This window comes from Erithacus rubecula (genome assembly GCF_903797595.1).
Source record: "Erithacus rubecula genome assembly, chromosome: 3".
NCBI classification, from domain to species: domain Eukaryota; kingdom Metazoa; phylum Chordata; class Aves; order Passeriformes; family Muscicapidae; genus Erithacus; species Erithacus rubecula.
The window spans coordinates 106,545,775-106,573,033 of NC_136689.1; the positions used below are offsets into that span (position 1 = coordinate 106,545,775).

The following is a 27,259-nucleotide window of genomic DNA, read 5'->3' on the forward strand; positions in this document are numbered from 1 at the left end:
ATTGGGAAAGCAATAGAGAACAGCTGACCACCAGAATGGTCCTCTGACAAAACTAGCTACAGCCTCTTTCCATTCAATAGGTGAACATGCACATCCACACAGCTACACACACGGTCACACATGCACACATACAGAACAAAAATTTGTTTTCCTCACTGGTAAAGATGGCACTCTGCCTCAAAATTCTAAATGAAACACAGCAAATCTGTCGTCTGTTGGCAAGAGTTTAATGCGCGTTAAAATAACGATTGAAATAAGTCCCGCAAATTAATGTGCCTTTAATATTGTCAAACTTACCCACAAACAACAATGCAAAAAGAATAGAAGTAAACAAGGTGAGTGCAAGAGGGCTTACATTAAAAGCTTTCAGTCGCTCAGCTTCTACACCATCTGATTCGTTAACCTTCTCAGGATCTTCTTGCTCGTCATGGTCATCCTCATCCTCGTCTCCTCGATTCAGAGACAGATCTTCAGCACCTCTGCCTACACTCTCATTCTTGCCAGAGTCATAGCTGGAATAGCTATGTGCAGGGGACTGAAAATAGAGAGAAAGAATATGCTTGTAAAAATTCTCAGCAAAAATAAGGTCTCATTTATCAAAAATGCTTGGTAAATATTTCAAGAATTCCATGAATTCTTTTTATACTTTGTTCAACATAAAGTGCTCCTAATCTTTCCAAGAGCAAACAATGCACAATTCTATTAATTTCAATGCTTTAAAAAAATGTGACCAACTGCAAATTCAGTAAATCTATTAACAAAAGAATTACCTATGACTACAGTTAACATGAAATCTTTGCCATACAGCCTTGTGTGAGCACTATCTACAGAAGTTTACATAAATACTAACTTCTTTGTATTAATCAAGATGTAAATAAGGGATAGCTGATTTGAACAAAACTCTAAAGAATTAAAATTTAAACATTTCTAGGCAAAGAAGATTCAAGTAGGAAACTGGTATTCATCCAATGAATATTAAATATTATCAAGAGATGTAAAAATTTATTCAAAATAGGGAGATGATTATGTTCTAGTTTCACTTGCAAAACCCCAGAATAAATTAGTGATGAATTAGAGGTTTACATTTTGAATGCTCTCTGAGAATCATGTAGTAAAACCATTTTCTCTTTGAAAATCAGCATTCAGAACTTTCCCCAGAGCAGAAGTTCATTTTGTTGGATAAAACAGATGACCATCTCAATACAGTGTATATACTTGTAGGACCAAAAAGTTTCCAATTACCAAAAGTAATACATTTCCTTTTCCCTTGCAATATCAAATCCTCAGTTAACTGTTCCCACTGCATACACTTCAAACTGCAGAGCACAAAAAGGCATCAATAACATAAAGTCTTCCACAACTTAACATTCTACAACATAAAACTTAAAGATCAAACCTGTTCCCGCGCTGCACAAAATATCAGAGAGTATCTCCACCAGAGCCATCAGATTCACATTTAGGTCAATCAGAGCAAAATTTTATTTCCATATCTTAATGCTGAAATATTTCACTATTTTTCTATCTTGCTTCAAAGCATTCTGTAGTCTGAATCAGGTGATACATGACAAATTTCACACTTTTTTTTTTAGATGCCTCCTCCCTTAATGTCACCAAAAGTCAGGAGCATAATTCCTCAAACAAAAATACATTTCAAATGGCATGCCTTGAACCACACCATGAGCTTCCTAAAATTGTCTTTATTTCAAGGTATTTTGCAAACCACAGAATGAATCGGGACAGTGAGGCAGAAGGGAAAGACTAACAAAGCCATTCATTCATAAAGTATATTTTTCCTTTATATTTTTACTTCAGCTTCTTTTTTTACCTTTTCCTGTTTTCATTTCCATCATACTTTGGTCCTCTGTACACCATCAATTTTAGAATCACTTGCCTTGCCTTAAGAGCACTCATATTCCAAGCCTTCCTTTTTTTAATATATCCTCCCCAGATTGTATTCTCACAGTACCAATCCCCAGGAGTTCAATTTTTTAATCCCTAATGCTCCTAATATCAGAACTTGCAGTCTCTCTCATCCCCTTTCCTGCATCTCCACTCTCTAGAACACTCTTCATTCCATAGACCCTTATAGCAGATGTAGGAAGAGTGAGAAAACATCAGAACAGAACAGAAGAGCCAGCCTCTGGATAAAAACAGCTTCAACAAGCAGCAAGCTCAGTATCACCTCCTCTGGGACAAGAAATTAGCCAGGGTTCAAGATGGCAGATGTGAGATGGCATAGGAAGATATGGCTTGCAAGAGCAGCAAAAACAAAACTCCAGTTCCTGATACACAGATATCTTGTCTTGTGAAGATGGTGAGTATCTACATTGCTGTCCAGTCAGACAAGTTCAGGTTCCATCCTAAAGGAGGTGATGGCTATATCTTATCAATGTGTCTAGAATATGTTAGCAAAAATGTTTAATCTGGCCAATGGCTACCAGAAGGCCAACAGCTGCAGGCTGGTAGCCTGTTACAAAGGAAGGAGTGATTTCCCTTAATCCTGAAGAGATTCTCAGACGACATTTTAAAAAAGAAAGTTACAATGATTAATTACTACTTTTGTACAGTGCTATGCAGTAGAAGATCTGACCCATGCTGCAAGACTTGTTCTTCTGTAGCTCTTTGTTTCACCCACCACTACAGCTATATAGCATGCAGAAGGCTTTGAGATAATCAAAAAGCCATTTCACGTGCTAGGCACCACATAAAGCATAGAAACTGCTGCCCTAAAGAAACCTACTGACTGAAATCCTTGTTGTGCAGGCACTTGATCTTGCATGTGTCATTTCATCAGACTAAATCCAATTAGACTACTCATGTGCACAAAGTTAAACAGATGCAAAACTGATTTCAGTATGTACATATGTTTCGGCTGGATGCCAAGATCATAAATTATACACCAGGGGTGAGATTTCCTTTTGTGAAGGAAACAAATTCAGGCCAAAATGGCTTAAGTATGTCTCTCAAAAATGCAACAATCAGGGTGTTTATTTGGATTTTGGTACTTCATTGTTTTGTTTTGTTTTGTTTTTTAAAGAGAGCATTGCATAGAGAGCCTTGTCCAACATCTTCTGTGAATTTTTTATTTAAACAACAACTTTAGCATCTTAAATGAACTGTGGGGAATTCCAGTCTGAGAAAGTTGCATGTCAGGAATCCATATTTATTCACTGTGAATTTGAAGACTTTACAGTAGCAGGAAAATGAGGTGTTTTTCTCCTAGCTGTTTCATTAGCAAACTGAGGAAAGAAAAAAGCTCACTTTAAGTTTGCAAAGTGCAGTTAAGAACAAAGTTTCTACCTTTCTGTATTTCTACAGATTTAGAGAAGGAAGAGACATCTCTCACTTGTGTTGACCCTGCAGCTGTACAAAAGCCAATAAAGATTTCCTTTTGCTATTCTATAAAGCAGCAGCAATGCTAAACAAGGGGTGAGAGAGCAGAGGGCAACTTGTACTTTGTACACAATATCCAATGTTAGGTCTTGCATTGTCCTTTCAAAAGGACACCTCCCACCTTTGACAGACAGGAACATGCTCATTCAGATTCCTAAACAGACCTTAACACATAAATTTTATGGTCCTGCAGTAAACCAGATGGAAGAAGTGAACCTGGTTAAAATGTTTTGGTTATGCTTGTTTATTTTTGGATTTGTTTTTTTCTAATAATTGCCAGTTTGCTTAAGACAAGAAGCAATTCTTGGCTCCAGTCCACAACCTGAATGCAAAAATCTTTGTGCTGACAGGAAAATATGAGCAAGGAGGGGAGCATACACATCTCTATTGCTATTGATAGCAACGAAAGATTAAATCTTGGTGGAGTGGAAGCATTAGTATATGCAAGATGTATCACAGGTTAATGTTTTGTGCTTAAAAACTCAGGGTTGGAGAAAAAAGTGACAGCAATGAGAAATTATTCAGTGACAACAAATGAGGCCAAGGCTAAGGACAAGATTATTTCCTTCCCCAAACATTTAGATGATTATCAAGCTGTCTTAAAAATACTGAGATGCTAATACTTATATTCTGACCACTTTGTCCTTGCCCTTTCTTGAAAGTTCTGAGTTCATTATTTTAATCTCTTCCTTTTAATAACAAGTACTAGGCAGTACTGCTTTATCAAAATAAAAGGTTCATGCCTAACAACCTGGATTTAGGAGGTTGTGACATGAAATACCAACTTCTTTCTAAAACATTACAAGTCATCAACAACATTCACCTGGAGTCAAGTCATACAACAGAAGACCTGGGAAGACATTGCAGCATCATCTACTTTGTCTTGCTACCCCAGAACCAGGTCAGATAGTCAATCCTGACCACTGATTTTCTAGCTTTTTGTCTTAAGATTTCCAGTGACAGAGAAGCCATGCATCCCCCAGACAACCTGCACTAGTGTTTCAACATTGTCAGACTATTAAAACATTTTTAAGACCAACTTCTGACTTTCATAAATGCGCTAAGCCTATTTCTTTATCATCTATCTACCATGGATTGCAATAGAAGAAGAGTGTTGTTTTTGGAAAAGAGATCATTCTCTTCCCTCTTTATGGGGCTCTTTCCAACAACTAAGGACTGTTATCATGTCCCCTCCCCTCAATCTACTCAATAAATTAATTTATGCAGTGAAACCCATGTTTTTCTGATTCCTAATCATTCTTATTGGTCTGTTCTGGATGTTTTCCATCTGATTTGAAACCTTCTCAAAGAGCAACTCCCAAAACTACAAAATGTATTTCATCTGAAGCTTTTTATGAAAAGATATTTCATTATTGTTTGACCAATTTCTAGCATGCTTACAGCATAAAAACCTTGTAGAAGAATGCCCCAAAGATGCAAAAGACAGCAGTGCAGAAACCCCACAGCTGCCAACAGAAATCATGCTGTTATTTTATGAGGACTAAAGCAGAAGTAATCCATAACATTTGAAAATATAAAGTCTACCATAGTGCTTCAGTGCCTGCTAGGATTCAACAGTGGTGTCTGGCCATCAGACAGGGTTTGGAGGATGATGCCACATGAACTCATTGCAGGAAGCTTGGCCCAGCAGAGACACTTGTGAGTGTACAAAGATGGCATTTAATTACCCAGCCAGAAGTTACTCAGTTATTCAGACAAAATTTATTGAGGGCATTTGTATTGACCAAAAATTGGAAAGATCAGTCTTTGTAACTTTAGAAATACCAACATGGAAAAAAAGACTGCACCTTTTCAGGAAAAGATGCCTCTGATGGAGCTTCATTTTTCACATTCACATTACATTTTACATTTACATTTAGTTAGACATCTATTTGATGTCTAGACATCTATTTGAGCAATGTGTAATTCTTTCAGGTGTTACATTAGACACTCATAGACCACTGAACTCCTGTGAGGAGAGAGACTTGTACATTTGAAGGGCTGGCAAGACAGCAGCACAGGTCTCCATGGTGCATGGAAGGGAAAGGGGTCAGGAGGCAGGCAGAGATGAAAACACTCTACTGGCTATACATGAATCCCTTCTAGAAATCTGCCTCCACATCTTTAAAAGTTACATACTTAAATCTTTCAAATACATAAAACCATATTCTAAAGCTGACAGAATTCTGCTTGTCCCCAGTTGTACATCCAGCCCTTTCCTCTTTTTCCTGCATTTCAGTATTTCCCTCTCTGCCACTGAATACACAAAAGTCTACAATTTCAGCAATTACTCATGCAAATTATGTGTGCTTTTCTGTCTTTTTTTCCTATGTGAGATGGTGTATACATATTTTTGTAGTAACTATTCCTATGACACAGAAAGTCATTAGAATATTCTGATGACAATGGGTTTGATTGCTTTGAAGATCCTTTTTTCCCAAAATTATCAATTAAATTAGAACTTTAGAATTTTTTTTTTTCACATTTACATTTTTAACTGAATCTACATGTGACAAAGTTTTTGAAAAATGTATAAAAATTAGCTTTTGGTAAACTGATATGAGTGAAAAACTTGCCTTCTATTTGATATATTTAAAAAAAAAAGAAAAGTTAAGCCTGAAAGGTTAAGGGAAAATTCATGTCCTATCTCTCTCCCTTAAAAAATATTCAAAATTAATATTACGTTGTTAGAGTTACACTTCATTCCTGTGCAAACTGTGAGTTCTCCATATAGCAGGGAATTTGTTTACAGGAGGTATTGTGTTTGGCTTTGGTTTTACTTTTTTCATTAAATCTATAATACATGTAATAGAAACAACACATTAGAAAACATAAAATACTTTTGGCATATGCATGCCCTTTTGTTATTGAAATACTTGAAACCATAAATAAAAAGATTCCAAATTTTTTCTCCTCAATTCAGATAGAAGGCAGGAGGCACAACTACATATCAGGTTCAGCTATTATAAGGAATTTGCTATCAGTTTTTTTAGATAGAAGTCCAACTCTTTATTGTCTTGTATTAATAACCTGTTTTCTTTCCACAACCTCTCTTAAATCCTATGCTTTCTATCTTCCAGACTTTGCTGTTATTATCCTTTTTTATGGCCCCTTTAAACCTTCATATCGTCACATGTGTGGAACTTCACTGTCCATCTCTTCTCATTACAGAGAAGGCTCTGAATTCCCAAATACAATTCCAGCATCTCACCATTTATTTCAAGATCCAATTAACCTCATTTTTATAAACTCCTCACATATTTGTTCATCTCACCCATATCTTTGCATCTGACTATGACCAGTTTGCTTCCCTTGTTACACCATAATTGGCCTTTCCAGCTCCTTTATAAAGTTTCACCCTTGATAATGGGAAGGCATCATTGTGTGCAATTCTGCTATTTGGAGCATGAGGACAACAGCATTTTTATGGGAAGAAAGGAGAGCTGAAAGCTAGAATTTCATAGGTTTGACTCTAAAAAAGTGCTATCTAACATGTTTGGAGTTAAGTTGCAAAGGACTTTTGTATAAAAAACTTGTATTACACTGAAATATTAAAATATCCTTTTTGTTTGCTCTGTGTTAACAATGTGACTTCCAGAAACAAACTGTTCAGTTATTTACAACAGGAGCTAAGAAATAAAAATATTTTGCTCCTGAATTATCTTTGACATGGTCTTCCCTCCAGACACATTGTTTTTACAGCCTTGAGAGAACACTGTCTCTTTCTAATCTGCTTGTTCTTTCTCAGTAATTTTCCAATCTACGCCATATTATATTTGCTTATAATATTGCTTTCAACAGAAGCACATTTCTTAGCCATAAGGAAACTATAAATTACCCAGACACTTCCATTCCAGTGGGTTTATCTGGATAAATAGAAGTTTAGATAATTAAAAGATAAGAAATAATTGAAAGACCCCTGGATACACATATCTTCCTGTGCTATTTTCTCCTTTTAGCTAAAATACAGTCTGTCCTAGGTCTATCCCCACTGGCATTGACCAACATCAAAATACCCTAATAGAAATTATCTCAGAAATTAAGTGGAGAGTAAAAACAGAGAGGCAATTGAGAATTCTCAGTCAAGTAGAAGAATAAAATATATTTATAGGCTATAGTTTAAAGAGTGTATTTCTAATTTTTCCACAACTAATCTCTTATTACCTGATTGAACATCTTCAGGAAAGCTTCTGCTCCTTCCCCAGACATTCTAGAGGGGGAGAATTCTTGGGGGAATCGGAATAAGTATCTCCAAATCACCCTAGTACACCAGTACTGAGAGTAACAGAACAGATCTGATTTAACAGAGCAGGAGACTTGCCTATTTCTAAGCTGCTAAATAGCTTTTTTCCCACAAAGTTGTTTTATTAATGAGCTCCTAGAACTCCTGTCACTGATGTAGGAAGACAGACTTTTTCAGCCAAATACTAAAAAAACTTAGTTATATAATCACCAATAACTAGTCATATTGCAAAATGTGGCTGCTATGTCTTTGGAAAACATACAATGTCCTTTGTGGGAGTTGAAAAGTCAAACCGAAATGGTGACAGACTCAAATAAAAGATTAAATTATTTTTGGCAACATACACTGCTATTTTGAAGCTTTAAAAGGATCTGACAGAGTTTCTGAGAATTTGAGAATCACAGGTTACCACATAGGAAAGCTCCATCACAAATTTCTGGATTTCTGCAAACTGTGTGCCAACAGAGCATTTAAACATTTTCTATAGCACACCCATAATTAAACCAGAAGATCTGAATTAATTTATACTCTTTAAAGAGCTTACGTTGAAAAATAAGGAAAAAAACAAAAAAAACCCCAAAAAACAATCTTACTTTATTATGAAAGTTAGGACCACTTCATCAGTGAGTTTCTAAGGACAATATTCGTATGCTTTGCAGGTAGTATCACAGCTCAGCAAAGCCAAGAGCCTGAGGGAGCCCCACATAGTTCTTGTGCTTTTGGCAAAATCCATCAAGCTAAAATTTCTAATGGAAAACTATCATTTCCAATTTTTGGTGAAATGATGACTTTTTGCCAAAACTCTTTACAGTTTCCATCCAGATTCCACAGCTTTCCCTTTATTTGGGATTTGAGGATTTTTATTTTCCTTTTTAAATGAAATAGCAGCAGTTTATATGAGGATTAGTGAACATTTTTCTTACAGAATATATTTCAGTGACTACTAAGATTCACATTACAGGCAAGTAACGAGCATTTTTGACCAGCAATTCTTTGGCTAATTGTTGCACAACTGGTTGCTAAGAGCTACAAAATATTTTGCTAAATATTTTGCAAAAAAAAAAAAAAAAAAAAAAAAAAAGGATTATTAATTTATTCTCATTCTATTTAAATTGAGAATGAAACCTCTAATTCAGGCAAGACATTTATAAGAGCTGAATATCACAATGACAATTACGGGTCCCAAGATTCTCATTCCCCTCTTTGCAGCCTGTCCTTATCTAACTGACAGAGGTTTAAGATATAAACATGTCAACAAGGATAAAACAGGCAAGCTCTAACTCTCCAGCAAGGAAACAGCAGAATCTCTGACAAAACTCAGTCTATCCATTAAAGATCCCACTTACTGACCAACAGTGCTACTCCTACTGTTTGAAAATATCTCAAACTGCTGTGAGCTGTCAAAACAGAAATAGCTACTGAATTCTGCAATGGCCTCTGAAGTCTTACTTAGGTAAGAAGCCAATGTCAGCAAAAAAACAGAAGTAAGATACAGGAGTGATATAATTTCTTGAGCTGTAGTTTAAATGTGCTAAGCTTACTGCTTTATTTCTATGATTTTAATTTCTTATGGGTATCTGTATGTAGGGAAATAATGTCATAAATACAGAAGAGCAGGGTTTCTTGTCAACACAGCATCACTGGATGCTGTTTTAATCTTGAGCATATTGCTGCTGGAAAACCTAAGAAGAATCCCTTTCCTCACTTTAGCAGCGAGGAATAAAACCAGGGAATACAGAGCACATGCAATTCACTGGTTTAGTCATAGGCCACTTGTCAGACATCTACAATTAACTAGAAAACTGGCATAATCTTTTTTTTTTTTTTTTCCTTCTGTGCTATTCTTTATGTTCATGCCCTTTGGTTCATATTAAGCCTTTCTTTTTTTTCCATGCTGCTTTCTCCTAAATCTCTTAATTCTTTATCTTTGACTCATTATGACTTTAGTTATTTTGTTTCAATCTCTTCTTGATTTCTTCTCTTGTCTCTGATACTATTCCCTGCATTTCTTTCTCCCTAAATTTCTCTCTGCTTCATCATGCCATAAATTTAAGCTGTGACATTAAAAGAGTTCAACAACCTGATTTTTTCTTCAGTCCCAAAAGGACATAGACATGTTGGAGCGAGTCCAGAAGAGGGACACCAAGTTGATCACAGGGATGTAGTACCTCTCATATGGGGAAGACTGAGAAAATTGGGTTTTTTCAGCCTGGAAAAGAGGCTTTGGGGTGACCCAGTTGCAGCCTTCCTGTACCTGAAGGCAGCCTACAAGAAAGACTGAGACAACAGGATGAGAGGGAATGTCTTCAAACTGAAAGTAAGTAGGTTTAGATTAGGTATTAGGAAAAAAATCCTGTGGGGGTGGTGAGGCACTGGAAAATGTTTCCCAGAGGAGTTGTGGATGCCCCATCCCTGGAATTTCAAGGTCAGGAACAAGTTCTGACTGGTCAAGTGAATGGTGCTCATTTCCACAGCAGGGGGTTTGAAAGTAGATGACCTTCAAGGTTCCTTCCAAGCCAAATCATTCCATGGTTCTACAAAGCATAAGGCTATCTCCTCAAGTCCCAAAGCAAGAATCTACACCAGGAAACTATGTGTTTATTAATAAACAACAGCCCTTGAATCTATGACTACAGGTGAAGTCTTGCTAAGAGAACTATGACCACAGAGAATGTAGGCTTTGTACCTGCCCCTTTAATTAACTTTTGTTTCCTCCTCACACTCCTTACTTTGAGAAGTTTTCTACTTCTCAAAAGCAACAAAATGTTTCCAGAGAACAAATATATATGCAAATGAAAGAGTTTGAGTTATATCAGGTATTCAGAAGAAAAGACTGATTTTTGGTTTCTGACACTCACCTTGTTCCCTTGTCCGTCTTGTATCCTGGGAAACCTAGAGATGGAAAGTACATAAGGGGCTTCCAGGTTGCACAATGTTTCAAAAGACACTTCCAGACACTGACAACAGAGGCAGATGATGAAATAATAATACAAAATCACTGCAGGATTTGAGTGTTATAAGAATATCAGACAACGAGGGCAGCACTTGTTTTTACTAGGTAAAGAGAAAGAATGCAACAAAGACAAAGGGTGCCTCTGTCCCATCCTTGTCAATACTGTGGCAAGAGTGCTATTTGACATCCAGGAGCTCTGCAACTCCCTATAATGCCTGCCTAAGGCCACACAGCAGCTGGACTTATTAAACACATAGTTATATGCTGAGCTGTGCATCTGTATTTTCTAATACAGAAGGACATGCAGCATTTTGTATCCTAACTCATATGAGAAAGAAGAACACAGTGCACACAGCAAAAGTTGGAAATAACGAGCAACTAGAAGCCGTGATTGGGATGAGAGAGGAAAATGGTTTAACAATGGACCTTTCTTGGTGTGCTCTTTCTGAATTCATCAGAAGCTCTTACCCATGCTGATTTCTTCTTCCTAGTTCATTCTTACACAATGGCATTTGGTAATTTCTCACACCTTTTCCTTTTCCAGTCTGAGCATAGCAAAAGTGCAAATACTTGGAAAGGAGATTAAAATTAAGTGATGGAAGCAGTAGAGGAGGGAGCTCCAACTTATCTGTCTCCATCACTTAGGAGAATTTTAGGCCCTCCCTCCTACAGTTTGTGCTGCTCAGTCATGACAGTGCTATGCCAGAATAGGTGAGAGAAGACAGTCCTGTCACTCTTTCTCTTCTGACCAATCATTTACATCTTCAGAAGCAGTTTAAAGGAAAAAGAACAACAACAAAAAAAGTCAATAACATAACATATTGATGGATGGACTCAGGAAAAAAAGCAAACCAATTGATTAATGACAGGATTGTAAGCCAAAAGAATCTGCAAAGTACTGAACAGGCATTTACAGCTGATCATGGTACTAAGATGACATATTAAAGATTGATTTTCTAGGGTGAAGCTAGGAGCACAGAAGGGCCACAACATAATTATTTTGCATAGGCAAGAGAGGAGCACATTGCCTAGTGAGAAGTATAGGGTACAATCTGAGAATGCTTGTTCTTGCTTTTCCTTTTGGCCTTTTACCTCTATCTGCTTATAGTAGCAATTCTTAGCAAGCTTTAAAAAACTTGCTGGAGGTAAATCAGCTAGATTGTCCCAGTAAGTAGCTCTGAGAGACAGAGGTTAATGACAATAATTATTGCTTAAGGACCAGGTGGGAAGATTTAGAACTTGAGACCAATCAGGAAAGGACAGATGAAGACAGGGGTCCTGAAGCAGAGAGGAGGCCTGTTCCTAGTTTGCAATAGTCTGAGTAAGAGAGGAGCAGCTGAGATATCTGTAGCTGAAGCTGATGGAATAAATTACTGATTAGTTCCTTACTTATCTACCAAAAATAAATCTTAAAGAAATGCATCTCATAAATCAAGTAAATCTTATAAGAAATGCATCTAATTTGGCTCTCCTTGTTTAAGGAAGGATAAATAAAACATTTATCATAAGAGTAAGCCAGAGGCATTGCTTGAGGTTATCACAGGACAGCAATCATGAGAAAGATGCAGCAAAATTCCTCATAAAGGCAGTTTCTACCTATTAGTTCTACAGTTTAATGTATCCTTAGGACTGATACAAAAAGACCAGGAAGAAACAGAAACAACAAAAGAATCTTTCCATTCTAAATCTGCACTGACTGTGCTTCTGTTAAAGATGTGGTCTGACATTTTCGGGGTGGGGGATGAAGGACGATATTACGAAAACATTAAACCTGACTCCCAGAGGAGAGCTGCTCAACAACTGCTGCTCAAACTACTGAGGCAGGCAGTTCTAGCAAACAACACTGTTGTGCTGAAGATCTAATGCTCTTCCCCAGAAGAGTCAGGTCACGGTAGCCCCCTAAACCCCTACCGATATCATTAAATATCTCTATTGGGTGGTAGCTTTCATAGTACCATCCTGAAGAAGCCAGAAAATGTCCTTGTAAGCCATAATTTTACCTGCTAAGGATGGTACAGCTTTCCAGCTTGTACAAACATTAGTATATATTTGATACAGAAATAAGCTGGTTTGATTGGTCTGGTCATAAATTAATTCTGAGATTTTTTATGCTGCCTGTTAAACTCTCAGGCTTGTGAGAAGAGAATCAGCCAGTTTCCTCCAGGATAGCATGGCATACTGTAAGCTCCCAGAACAGCTGCTGTTTAGAAAGGAAATTGCACTTATGAGCTTGATTCAATGCCCCAGTACTCCCTGTGATTTCTTGTAGTTGAATAAACTTTGTTTACTGCAAAATGGTTCTGTCACCTGGTACTTGGAGCTCAGTTAGAGGGAACCATACAGCCATCAAGCAGCACTGAAATTTCCAAGATGATCTAATAGACTTGGTCTGTAAAGGCTCAAACTAATTTACAATAAACAATATTTACCTTCAAAGATATTTTGAGTTGTGAATACTGGGACCACTTAGTTACATGCATTCACTTCAGCTAACTAAATCACCACCCTGCAATGGAGAATTCCCCTAGCAGAGTATAAAGCTGAGTAAAAACATCCTATTTGGCAAAATTTCACCTTTGCCAAAGAGAGCATTCAATCCACCTTCTTGTAGAGGAAGAATTCTGTGAGGAAAACCAGCTAGAATTGTGCCAGAAAAATTAAATAAATCAGAGCATACAGTGAATTTTCTCAGATTGATATAATAACTCAATACCTGACTATGGAGAACTATTGTTATAGTTTTATAGTTACAGCTATAAAAACTGCTTTGTATCATTCTCCAACCCAAATTATTTAGTCTTCCAAACCCTGCCACTAAAGTCAGAGAAAAGGGATTTGATCTTATGATAAGTCAGCTTATCACATGTAGAGAACTAGCTGAAAACTTTAAATCAGGATCTGAGCTGGATTAATATTTTATAGGTTGTTGTCCCTTTCTATTTGCTTTCTTATTTTGTGTGACTACTGTTGTATCCTTAGTTTCCATAGATGAAATTTAAAGAACAAAGAGGAAACCAAAATAAATACATTTTTTTTTAATTAAAGGAACTCATCTATGTATCTATTTTTAGAAAGTGGCCCTCCTCTCATGGTGCAATTGCCTACACTGTGTGCTCGAGTCTCCTCTTGCAAAGAGCCCTGCCTGAGCTCAAGGCATGCAGTGCTGTGATCTGCAGGCTGAGATCCTTCTGGAGAATGAATATGGAATGTAGCTTTCACCTGTTGCATTTTACTCAAGTACAAGAGGCACAGAATTTGAGAGACAGAGGAGTTTTCTGTGAACGTCCCCCATCCCCGTCTCTGGAACTGGCATTGCTCCTGCTCTGTTGTGCAGCCAGGCCATGGATCAGAAAACCTGAGCAGGCTTTGTAAATTTCTGAGCAGGAATTAATTTTAAAAACTGAAATACAAGGATAACTTTAGTAAAGTTCCCCTTCCCTAGTGTGTACCCATGGTAGGGCTCTATCAGAGCACAAGGATGTGTTCATGTGTGTCATAGGATGCTAATAGCTTTATTTTCCATTATTAAAAATAACACCGCACAAGCAGTGGAAGCATTTAAAATTGTTTTTCTCTGGCAAACACGACCTCTTTGGCTTTATCAGGAAATTTTGCAACTCTAGTAATCGTGTTTTTAGGTGAATGTGATGATATGGGTTGTAGACACTGAATTTTTCTATGTAGTATATACTTTAAACAGTGCCATAAGAAACAAACAAATACGGAGACATGACTCATGTTGGAAGTCACAGCTTACCTCCACAAGTTCTGTAAAGGAGTGGCTTTGATATCTGCTCACTGATTCCTATACAGAGATATCCAGTATATGGTATTTAATCCAGTTTATCTTCACAAAGTAGAACTGAGGAAAGCTGGCATCCTAAAGATGTGTGCCCCAGATCCCCAACTCTCACCAGCATGCATTCTCCATTTCACTCCACATCTCTCTCACTCTTAGAGGGCAGGAGTTTGTGCCTTGTTGAGGGCTGGGAGATCACTCATTGCCCAAGCCTCTCAAAAGTACAATTCCCTCATTAAAGCAGCAATCTAAGTCTTTCTACTTGAGCCAAATGCAGATTTTCACAGCTCATAGCAGCTCCACATTGTCAAGATAACTACCTCGTGAAATTAGTTTCAAAGGTTATTCAGGGACAGAAAAACTGACACAGCAGAAAACAATCCCTTTGGGAAAAAAAATTAAGACAGCAAGCATCAACAAACACCTCACTTTGATAGAATAAACTGCACCATATGGATAGCAAAACAGTACTCTTTTTGCATAAAACTTCCCTGGCAGATCAGATTTTAAAAAACATTTTTTACCTGGGACATAAGTAAAACAGGAACAGTCTGGCATAAAATCTCTAAATAACACTTAGCATCTAAATGTATTTTTATGGAAAGCTATATTTTGAAAAGATCTAACAAATTATGGCTCCAGGTAGAATGAATTTCAAAGTAGTGTGTGGGAGATATCCATACAGAGAAAAATCCCATATTTATTAGCCACTTCCATAGCATTATGTGCTCTAGTACACTATTAATTTTCTGGATATGTGTACAAGTGGCATTATTAAGAAGTTCAAAATATTGAATAAGTATGGAAGATCATATTTTTTATTTATTTAACATAATTTAACCTCACGGTTTGACTGACGGCAAAAAATATAAATTGATGATTATACAAAATCTGCTAAAAGCATGAAATCACTTTCACAAAAGACTTTTGTAAAGATGATTTTCTTTAAAAGATTCAACTTTCCAAGTAGCTGCTTCTATTTCATAAACCTATGAGACGAATAGGTTAACTAATGCAAGAACAGAATGTCTGTGCACAGACATATTTCTTTTAATGCACTGCCTACCAAGGCCCTGTTCTAAGACATGGGAGACAAATGGATCATCCAGTAGTTTTTAATTGCTAATAAATTCTGCATTACATGCTTAATCACAGTTCCCCATGAGTTTCAGGACAGTCCTAGCTGTTATTAAAACTGCAAACCCCCAGTTTATAAACTGAAATTAAAAAAAAAATAAATTACTATTTACTATTCAGCCTTTCAAAAGTCAGGGGAAAGATACACAACTCATCAAAGGACTCAAATTTTAGCTTTCTGCCTTATGTTTTTCAGAGATCATGTTTCATAGGTTTTAAACAATTGGAGCTATGGAAACACCACACGTTAACTTTGCACTCCAAAAATGGTTGGTCCTTTACTTGATCTCATTGCTGAAAACTGCACTGCCCTCAATTAACTAATTCAAGGTAAGATGTTGTCTGATTTTTTTTCCAGGTAGGATGAAAGGCTTTAGGGTAGGATTAGTGAGGCACATTAATTTTGGAAATTAAATGCTATCCTTTTCCTTGCCCGTATCTGCCCTTCCACCAAAGTCAAAAGAAAACATCTCTAGTTTGTAAGACAGCCAGCTGTGGCCTGAGCACAGCCCATGGAAATTTGCCCTTGCAGAGTAAATACAAGTTCTCCCATATGGGAGAGGAATGGGCTCTGAGGTTAACATTTCATTTGGTACTAACACCATTTAAAACACTCTTACACTTTCTGTCATTGATCCATACCCTCATCAGGACTTTGTACTGTTGCACTTTATTTTTCCTGACTACTCCTCTCTGTGCCCCTTGCCCGGAGCCCCACTGAAACTGAGCTACACCATGAGCAAGTGGGGGCCAAGAATGTTCCAGGCTGCTCCTGGCTTACTCCCTGCCTTTCCTGCCCTGAGCTGTGACCTGCATATCCCCTCCTGCTTGTCTGCTGATCTTTGGGACCTGCTGCTGCCAGCAGCACTGCCCTGCCATTTGCTACATCAGGTTTCCATAACCTTGTATGTTTTTTTTCCTCAGTTTCAGAATTTTTCCTCCCTCTGATACTTTATCAAAGGTAAAGCAGTGACCTGTAATGCATGCTCACAAGATCAGATAGGAAATATCTTCTATTCTTGCCAATCTCACTATTTATCCTAGTCAATAAATTGTCCTTCTGAGTGGTTTGGGGTTTTTTCTGAAATGAACAACTACAAGAAAAGGTCACTGAACTAAGGTGGTGGTGACATACAACTCAGACCATGAACTGAGTTTTGAATGGGCAGCTTTTCTTACTCCTGTATTAGTTGTTGCTTTCATATAATGTAGCAGAGTAAAGGTAAATTTCCACTTCTGGCAGAAGTGTAAGAAGGGGTAGTGGAAGTCATGAGATCATCAATTGATATAATTCTGTACAAAGAGAAGATCACCATACAGAGTGGATGCACTTTTTGTACTTAATGCTCTCCATAAGTAATTACATAGCAAAGCACAATATAGTTGATTTGGATTAACTTGTAAGGGTGATTAAGCTAAAGTTCACCACAGGAGACAGGGGTTAATAATATTAAGTCATTTGTGCCAATTAGGAGGAACAGGCAGATGAAATAAGGGCCTAAAATGGCTGGATGGCAGTGAAAATGCCATGTCCTGGTGACAAAGCCCTTTCAAAGAAGGAGGAAGGAAAAAGGAGGGTATTGCACACCCTGACTCTGACCTGTAGCAGAAGGACTTTGCAGAGCACTACAAGAGTTAGAGCACTAGGAAATGTTCATTTTGGCCCTTACCTCTGTAAATTCCTTACATTTTAAAGTAAAGAGGATCTTAAGTTTTTAAATCTGTATTTTATGTTACATATTCCAGTTAACACTTGCCCAAAACACAGAGAATGGCAAACACTGTGCCCAGCTGCTGTAACACGAGCAATGGTGTTTGTGTGTTACTGCAGGTTCTCTTGGTATACACGTGGCTTTGATGGGTGAAGCCATGTGTTTTAGAAATTTGGCTGCTGGAAAAAAGTTTGTAATTTGAAGGCATGTGTATAAAGGCACACTATCAAAAGCATTTGCCAGAAACACACAGAAAGTACACAGGCCTATTAAGCAGGACATAAATTTAGCAACCAGGAGAGCACTCAGCCAAGCAAGCTTTATGAAATAGAGCATTATGAAACAAAGATTGTATGGTAAAAAACAACATTTAAGGAGGAAGCGAAACAATTTTTTTATATAGGTACACAGATGCACAGACATGCTCATATATCATACAATAAATTGAAAACCCAGATTTGAAGTCCCCTGCTTCAGTGAATTTGACTATTATTTTTATTTTTACTCTTTCTTTTCATAATTAAAACCAAAACAAAACAACACGAAACAGCTACAGACAATTAGAATATTCTAACACTTCTACAGCCTCATCTCCTGCAGTTCTCTTACTTTGGGCTACATATTCAGTACTTGGTTCAATCAACAAATTAATGGCTGTATCCATTTCAACTCTGCTAGGCCAGAATCAGGTTCTGAAATACATTTAGAGACATTCAGAGGCTAAATGTTTGTCTTCTATCCTGAGGCATATAAAAGAAACTACAGCATTAATGCAGGTGGAATTAACTGCAGTTTGTACCCAAGTACTCCAGACTTACTCGAGTGTTGAGAGAAGAGCCTGCATGGATGCACAAGGCAGCCTGAAATGGAACAAGAGGATGAGATGAAAGGCAACTGAGCCCCTTGCCATTTGAGGATGCTCTAGGAGCACTGCACTGGCAAAGCTCACACAAGGCCAGTGTGAGAGACACATCCTTCCAGAGAGGTTATGTTGGGCACAGATTACCCCAAATTGCTGCTTTGAATTTTAGCTATGCTAATAAAACCAGAGGAAACTTTCCAATGGCTACTCAGTTGAATTTGACTCTGCCTCTTTACCTTAATTGAACAGGAATGTCTGGAGACAAGGATTCGTAGTGTGATTAATGTTCAGCTATAACACAAGAAACAAATGGCTTCTCCAGCTTTTCTGGAGAAATTGATTGATTTGCTTTTGGAAAGTCAAGGAATTATGCCATGCCTATATTTACAAATCGGTAGACAGTGGTAGAACATGTTTGCCTCACAGGACCAATGTACTATTAAGATGATTTATTTTTATTGATGTTTGCAGGATCCCAAGTGTGCTATGTAAATCCAAAGAATTAAGATAGAGGAACTTCTGGCAATTAAAATATTGATGAAGGTATAAACAACTTATTCATGTTGTTTTATTATGCAGAATTATCTTATTAGAAACAGAATAACCAAAAACTTGTATTACCTATATGTTAAATGACAAATATAAAAATTAACACAGCAGTATCCAACATATTTCAAGGATAAAATTTCAACTAGGAAAAATAGTAGAAGGTGGAGAAAAGGTTTTGAAGATGCTGCCATGACTGGCACTGCCTACATTACATGGAGAGAAAAGTTCTATCTCACAGTGAACAGTAGACTTACACAGTCAATTTTTAAAAATTTGCTATTTCACATAAATAGCCCCACTATAAGTTCTGTAAACATCATCATAAAGTAAGTATTAAATATGAAAAAAATCAGTAAAATCAAAATCTAAACATAGGAATGGAGGAACAGGCTAAAAGCAAATCAGCATACACCCTGGCAAATTAATATAAAAAAAAGAAAAAAAGAAAAAGAAGAATGAAAATAAATAATTATCTCCACAGAGCTTAGATATGGTCTTAAAAACTACTTACCTCTTATACTAAATAGAATGATCTTGAATTGGCATAGTGAGTGCAGTAAAAATAAATATTGTCCTGGAATTTATATTTCAAACCAGCTATATGCAGGGCTAAGTACTTAAGACTGTGAAATACAGATATTTAGGCCAGGTTTCTCAAAACCTTAGGCCAGGCAACTGGCAGTCTGAGATGCTAAAAGCCATTCTGGCTCTTTAAGCATTCAGGATACTTCTACCAGTTCACAGAACCATAGAACATAACCACTGAACTCTTGAACAGAAGGAAATAGTTGTCACCATTTTCCTAAAGGACACAATCATGCCTCAGATACTTTCAGATGTATTGGTACATGTTTTTATAAAAAGCACTCCTACCTTATGTAGACATTTTTATGTAATGATTTGCTAGTTTTATGTGAAAGGTTTGTTACAATCACTGTAAACATGTTTAATCTCAATCCCGACCTATAAAAAGAAGCTTTATCTGCTGAGTAATTTGATAAATTCACCTTCCAAAGAGACAACAATCTATTAATTGGCAATAACCACTGAGATCTGTGATAAAGTCATGGCTGCTTTGTCTCTAACAAGGTAATTCCATCTTCATGCAGCAAATTGTTCTGCTCCTCAGTGTTCTGTCACTCATTTAGATCCTTTAGGAGTTCCAGCATCTTTTTCCAGTATTACATAAACCTGTATATGATGTATTTCCTGAAGGTGGGGAGGACACTCAATTGAATGTATAGAGGTGGATTTTATAAAGCTTCTAATGAATCACAGAGAAGCATCAACCTTGTGAGACTATTATCTTTAAGGTGTGACTGACACAAGCAGCATGCTCCAAAGCATGCCTGTATGCCATTCCTTCATGCCTCCATCTCCCAGTTGAGCCAGGAGAGTGTGAGATGGCACAAATGCCACACACTCATCTAACTTCTTTTCCACTGAACACAGCAATTCTTGCTAAGCAACACACTGGGGGAAACAGGAATTTTCAAAATCTTTATTTTAGTCATTTAATACAGCTTTTGAAACAGGTCCAGTCCCACGGGGCTCCATCTGCAAAAGATTTTTTAAGAGCATATGACTAACTGTACAAACTGAGACAAAGATAAATTCATTCAGAGGGGGTACAAAAAACCATATATCACTGATTCAGTAAAATGGCCCACAGAATATCCATGTGTCCTTTTGAGAGCCAATACACAGCTCACACTATAACATTGTGGACTGAGGACAGGCCATAATGGGGCCATTAATGGTAACCCCTAAGGAAATCAACTCACCTTTCCCTGTTTTTCATGCAGATTCTTTTATTAATCCTGAGAGGGTGCAGTCCAGGAGCTCAGTGGTAGAAGGTACAGGGAAGAAATTCTGAATAGTTCTGCAAGGATTCTTCTGGTGGAGTCAGACAATTCCCAAATGCCATGGGAAACACAAGAGGAGGAAACACATTACTTCATGACCTCTACCAAAATATAAAATGGAGTCAGAAGTAAGATACAAGATTTCATCCCAATATTAATTAAAACCCACATGGAAAACAATCACACTGTTGTCTGCTAGAGCACCTGAGCAAAGGTTATGTTTGTATCATTGCAGGTGCCTTAACATGAGCTCGTTGTATGTTCCTGGTTCCTCTGTATGATTCAGTACTTTGGTTCATGGCCACTGGATATGACTGCTCCCATCAGACAAAGAGAAAAGTATATAAATATATATATATATGTATACATATATTGTGTGTGTGCATGTATATGAAGAGAACAGCATGTATCATTTCCCATCAGATCTGGGAGTAGCTCATGGCATATTCATGATGAGAAGAGTTGGAGAACACAGACTGAATAGGTGTGAAGGGACACTGAGAATGACAGTCTGACCAAAACAGCTGATGAGAACAAGCATCTATATGGGAAATATTCAGTTGTACCACGCTGAGATCCAAGTAACAGCTGCAGTATTTCATAGAAACACTATGAGCTCCAAGAAGCAGCAGCTTAGGGAAAACTCTAGAGATGCATATGGAATTCATCCAGTATTAAAATGTTTCATGGCATGCCACACTTACATGGGTGAAGTGGAAACTCTCATCAGTTACAGACTCCTACCTTTGGCTGTATATTTTAAACCTTTTCATCAGTTCCCAGTGAAACACAAATGTTGACTGTTTACACAGCTCTCAAATACCATTTCCAGGATCTTTTACTGATTGTACAAGAACACCATTTTGTAATATTTGTAATCCTCAGTGACTTATTCCTTCATTTTGCAAAATTGTTTGATCACTGTCTTTTTACTGTGTTAATAAACATAACAAACATTTCACAGCTTTCAATGCCTACCTACACCACTGTCTCCTCCCTGCCTCAATAGCTTATGTAGATACTGTTTTTTTAATTGTTTCTTTGAAGTATTCAAAATGAGTCACTGTTAGAGATGAAATACAAAGCAGGATGTTTTGATGAAACATATGGCAGACAAAACCTCAAGCAGACTGATAGGGATTATTGGGAGTTGTTCTTTTTCACTCCCCATTCTGCAGGGAATAAGATACTGCTAGAGACCATCTGGGAAATCCATCTAGCAAATCCCTTGTTGTTGTAGGGATCTAGGACATCAACCACAATTCCAGTTCCTCACTGTTTTCTGTGGCACATTACAGCTGCTCCACTGTTGTTTTCTCAAAGGCTGAAAGTTATTAATCAGAACTCTGCGGACATTGTGAATTGAACTCTTGCACATCCTCTTGGAGTAAATATCTATCACCTAGGTTCCACTTTACAGAGGACTAGACCCGGTAATTAAAGTTAATTTCTTACAGTGCTATTTTCTGGAAAGTAATGCTGTTATATATATCTATTATTTTGTTCATAAAATCCAAAATTTAAGATAGGTCTTCCTATGAGTCTTTGAAAGCAGATGGAGGACAGTAGCAAAAGGCAAGCAACAAAAGGAAAGATGAAAGAGAATAAAATAGTTAAATATTTCTAAAGTTGAATTCTACTTCTCTTTCCCTCTATTAAAAAATTGAGCTATTCACTTCTCTCACATCATCCAGCAAATCCAAATGCATGAATATGTAAGTATCCAAAAAAAGCATTCAGGGTTCTAATGTAATTAATTATTCCCAGAAATTGCTATGGAGAGCACAGAAAAGCAAAGCTTGAAGGTATATCAAACATTCAGCAAGACTGAATGCTTTGACTACTGGCATTCATTCAACAAGGAAAAAAATTTAGAAAATGAGATAACTGTAAGACAATTAATAAAATTATATTTATTTTAAAATCTCATCATTATATGGTTATAAATGTTATTAAAGAAGAAAAACCTTTTACTTCTTTCTTCTCTTTCCTCAGGACTTGTCTTGGCATGTATAAAATAATTCAATACCAGAAAGAAAAAATTAAGAGTAACATTCATGATTATCAACTTCTTGAATAACAATATAGTTTTGAAGGTGTCAAATGGGTAGAATGTAGCCAAATATGAAGCCATTCATCACAGATTAGTTTTGAGGATCAGCTCTTCAATCTCAGCATCTGAAAAATAAAAAAATGTCAGTTCATTAAGTATAAATAAAATTTTGACTAAAAATAATCACAGTAGATAGCAATATTGCTGCCTCATTATATCTTGCTCAATTTACCATCAAATGGTGTTTAATCTTCCAAGAGCAAGATTTGCTCTCAGTCATTTTCTAGGTGGCAGAGGAGCTCCATGTGTGATAAAAGAAGAAGAAAAAGGAGCAGCAAATAGTTTAATGTGGTCGGACTTTGGCACAAATCCAATTTCCTTCCTAATGGGGAAAAACACCCAACAAACCAAAAAAAAAAAAAAAAAAAAAAAAAAAAGAAAAAAAGAAAAAAAAACAACAAAAAAAAAACCCCACAAAAATAAGAAATAGGGATTGTAACAAGGCCCAGCCTTGAAGGTGTCTATCAGGAACAAATTTATGCTGAAGTGAACAAGAATCTGTCTGAAAAGTACAGACGTGTTCCCAGACTGATGAGTTATAAAACATTCTTGGCTGTAAACAGGGAGGGAAGTAGTAATTTCAGACCTTACCTCTTTGATTGCAGAGGCACTTGTTAGCTTTCTCTCTTGTCTGAACAGATGTCCAACCACTAAAACCAAGTTGGAGAAAGTCCTGCATCTCCTTCATGTACAAGTGCTTCTTTTTTGATATGAGTGACCAAAGACTCCAAAGGTAAAAGCAGATGAGGATAGGCAGCTGGATTTGTGAGTAACACACATGCAATCTGGAATCAAGAGCACCACTTTCTGGTATTTGACCCATGTGCTCTTTCTCCTTTAAAAAAATCTTCTGAGAAAACTTATAAAAACACATCAAACTTATTCTCTTCCATGCCAGTTTTATATTAACTGGGATTTCATATGCATATGGAGTCAGATTGTGTTCTCCATTACAGGTAAGTGAATCTGGAGTAGCATCATCAACTTCTGTTTAATTGACCTGGAGCTACATCATTGTTATAAATGCCCTGCAGGAAGTCAATTTCACTTTCAAGAGCTTTGACTGAACATGAAAACCTGCTAGTAAATGTACTGCCAATGGGAAGAATTAGACACAGAACTGATGGTATCACAGACAAAGGTCTTTGATGAATGTCACTGCTAGAGAACGCTATAGAATTAATATTTTCTGACAAACACAACACTGATTTTTTTTTCATGCAGCTGTAGCAGCATGAAAAACATGCTCTCCAAAATAATGATGTATTTAGCCACTTATTATGGGTAAGCCCCAAAATCAGAAGATTCAAGTCTGGAAAAAACAGTGCTCTATAAAACCATAGTTGTTACATTTTAAGAACGATTAAACAGTGCTTATTGAACCGCTAAAATAACATCAAATTTTTTTTGGTACCAAAAACCTTCTGAGTGTCCTCTAGCAACTTATCTACAAAACAGCAGCAAAAAAGAACATATTTTTTTCTTCGTAGAACAAACATGCTTTATCCAAACAAGTTAACTGACTTTTGGAGTCAGCTGTGATTTTCTCAGCTAGCTTGCTTTCTAAAAGTAGGGAAAAGGAAAATCAAGGTGTCTGATTAAATAAAATAAGACATAAAGGACTCAGACTTTACGAGAGCAACTTCTAAACTCCCTATGCACGAAGCAGCAATTCATTGGGTATGGGGAAAAAAAAGGCAGATTTGTAGGTGAGCAGGCAGAAAAAAAATTTGGAAGTCACAAAACTGCTTGCATGCACTTTTTGTTCTCCTTTCATTGAATTCTCCATGCATAGGAGAGCAAGTTTATCTTCTATTCTCCCAAGAAGAGGAAAGCATTGACATGCCAGCTACCTTTGCACACACTTGAGTATTTTAAAGAAGATAGATACTTCAACAGAACACTTGAGCCTGCCTTCATACACCTAAGGTGTGAGATGCAAGACTAAAGATGTAGCCTTGTATCACCTTCACATGATGGTGGCAGAGGTGGATTCTGCCTGCAGTTCACTTCTTTTATCATCTTGACTTTTAAATCTCAGTACAAACTATTTCCATGGATTTAGTGTAAAGCAGGAATGATGGAACCCACTGGGTAGCAATTAAGGCAAAGCTGGAAGATGTCACCATCTTCTCCTCAGTGCTGTGATTGGAATGATGAAAGCAGACTGGGCCCTAGTGGAGCCACAGGCTCATTCTGTGCTGGTATCTCCTAGCTCCAGAATGTTTATAAGGCTGGCTTTACCTTCTGCCCCACTCTTGTTGTTTTCCCAAAATCTAGTATGCCACTGCTTCTAGTAACATGTCCTGCCTAAACTTTCCACCAGACTTTGCTTCACCCTTCATAAGTTATTTATGACAGTAGTAAACAGTATTTCATGCCAAGTCTCTTCCTAGTTCTAACAATTAAGCCATAAAATAATGTTATCAAACCCCTGGACTGCAGACTCTTAGGATACTTCCATAAACAAAACTGCAGTCAATAAAATATTGCTTGAACACTTTATATCTGACCATGGAATGAAATAAAATATACCAGTTAGAACAAACAAAACCAAAAAAATCTAATTTATTCTTATGCCATACCTACGTTGTGAGATCCAACTTCAAGCAAGAAAGACAATGAAAAGTTCTGAGGAGAAATCAAAAAATTCTGAGTTGGAATCAAAAGATCCTTTCTGACAGCTTAAACTCTCAATGCAGATTAATTATCTTAACTTGGGCATTTAGCAAAATAAGCTAGATGGGGAACAGGGTATTTTCTTTGTACTAAATAGCCAACATGCAGTTTAATGGTATCCTTGAAAGAGGAGGAGACACTTCTATCTTACCCTTTCCAGCTTCTCTCCTGCTTAGAGCTGAGGTAGCTATCTCATGTAAGTACCACATGACAATGCTCCCATTCAGCTGAAACCTGTCTATTCCACTTGAATATGAATAATCAATGATGATGGACAAAAAAAAAAATTGAATTGAGTAAAAAAGGAAAGAAAAAACAACCCAAAACACCAACACCATCCTTAATAACATGCAAATTCCCAAAGTTCTCTAATTCCTGCTTCAAGTAGATGCACACCTGTTTCACATTTCATTATCAATTTTTTAAAAATAAATTACTTCCTAAATTTCTTTGTAGGACTCTATCAGTCTCTATAAAAGTGCACTGCAATTCCTAAGGATTCCACTTGCTTTAGAAAAAGCCATATGCTCCCTTATTTTCTGACCATGGCCATTTCCCCAAGGAAACCTGCAGACAGAAACACAGGCAGATGGGAGCTAGACAGGCAGTGACTCCACATGCCTCAGAAACACAATGTCAGATGTGATGATGTTTGCTGGATTTAAGGAATGACCTTCCACCTTTTGCCAAGATGCAATCCCATCTTTTAAAAGGAAAGAAAGTGAGGAAGAAATACATCAAGACTCTACCTTGCTTCTTGTAGAATGGTGTCTATCTGTAGTTAAATTCATGTGACCTTCTGGAAACCGAATGGATTCACCAGCAGATGACAATAGGATTATCAATATAATTGCACATACAGGTCAGGCTGCTTGGGCAGTTGTGCATGGTCTCCCTTGGTAATGATGAGCTCCAACAAAACAGATGTAACAAGATTCTACAGCTGGACTAACCACTGAAGATCACTAAATTTTAACTAGAGTGTTGTGCAGGAACTTCAGACTTCACTCAGGACCTCATATATGATCTGCCTTACAGATGCCACACAAGATTACAGGCTTTAAATACATTTTTGGGGTGGGGCCTATGTTAAAAGCAGACAGTGTGCCAGGCTAACCTCCCATAGTGTAGGTATATCCACTACAACACTGTCTGAAGTTGCAATTGCTGGAAGCAAACAACCCTTGGTAGTGGAACTGACAGGCATGACAAGAACACTGTTCTTTGCATCAGGCTGTAGAAAAAATATTGACAAACACTTCAAAAGCCCAGCATTAAAGGAGAGACAGAAAGATTTTAGTTTTAGAGACTACATGAAAGTTCTGCCTTGTGGTGAACCACTGTAACTATAACCACCTTCACATTAGAATGCAGTATTATAATTAAAGGTCATGGTTTGCAGCAATCATTATTTACTATTCTCTTCTTTAAAGCTATGGTTTACTTCTCAGACTTAACAGAAGAATTTCTTATCTTGTGCAATTCTTCAAGAAGCCAAATACACACTTGTGCTAAACAAAATGCATATTAACTTAGCCTACAATACATGCAGAGGGACTCGAGGTGTCAACTTTCTATCAGAAATTTGTATCTATCAGAAATTTTGTCTGGCAGAGAGAAAGAAAGCCCACACTTTGCAATTAGCAGGTATCTGGACAAAATGAGCACATGTGTTGTCCTTGTTACCTCATTTTAATGCATCTCCTAGGTATTTATGATCAGCACCATATCTGAGAAATTTCACAAAGAAGTTTTTGCATATTAGGAGTGCCCCTTGCAATACAGACATAACCAACCATTTATTAATCCAGGTAAAAAATAATGGCACAACGTAAGTATGACTGGTGAGGTCAAAAGACTGTTTTCCCATTGTATATTACAATAACCTTGTTATCCAAATGCAGGAGAGACAAAACCATTTTAAAGGAGTAGGCTGGCTGCATTTGATGAAATA

The 27,259-nt window shown here is 37.1% G+C and overlaps 1 protein-coding gene across 4 annotated transcripts in view; it reads right to left on the reverse strand.

The window, feature by feature from the left end:
* The window catches only part of NOL4 (nucleolar protein 4), a 185,820-nt gene that overhangs the window by 48,511 nt on the left and 110,050 nt on the right, over positions 1-27,259 (reverse strand). For all 4 annotated transcript variants that reach the window (XM_079302951.1, XM_079302950.1, XM_079302952.1 and 1 more), the window contains exon 7: positions 356-535. In XM_079302951.1, coding sequence (XP_079159077.1) covers positions 356-535 — 180 coding nt within the window. The remainder of the gene's footprint in view (positions 1-355; positions 536-27,259) is intronic.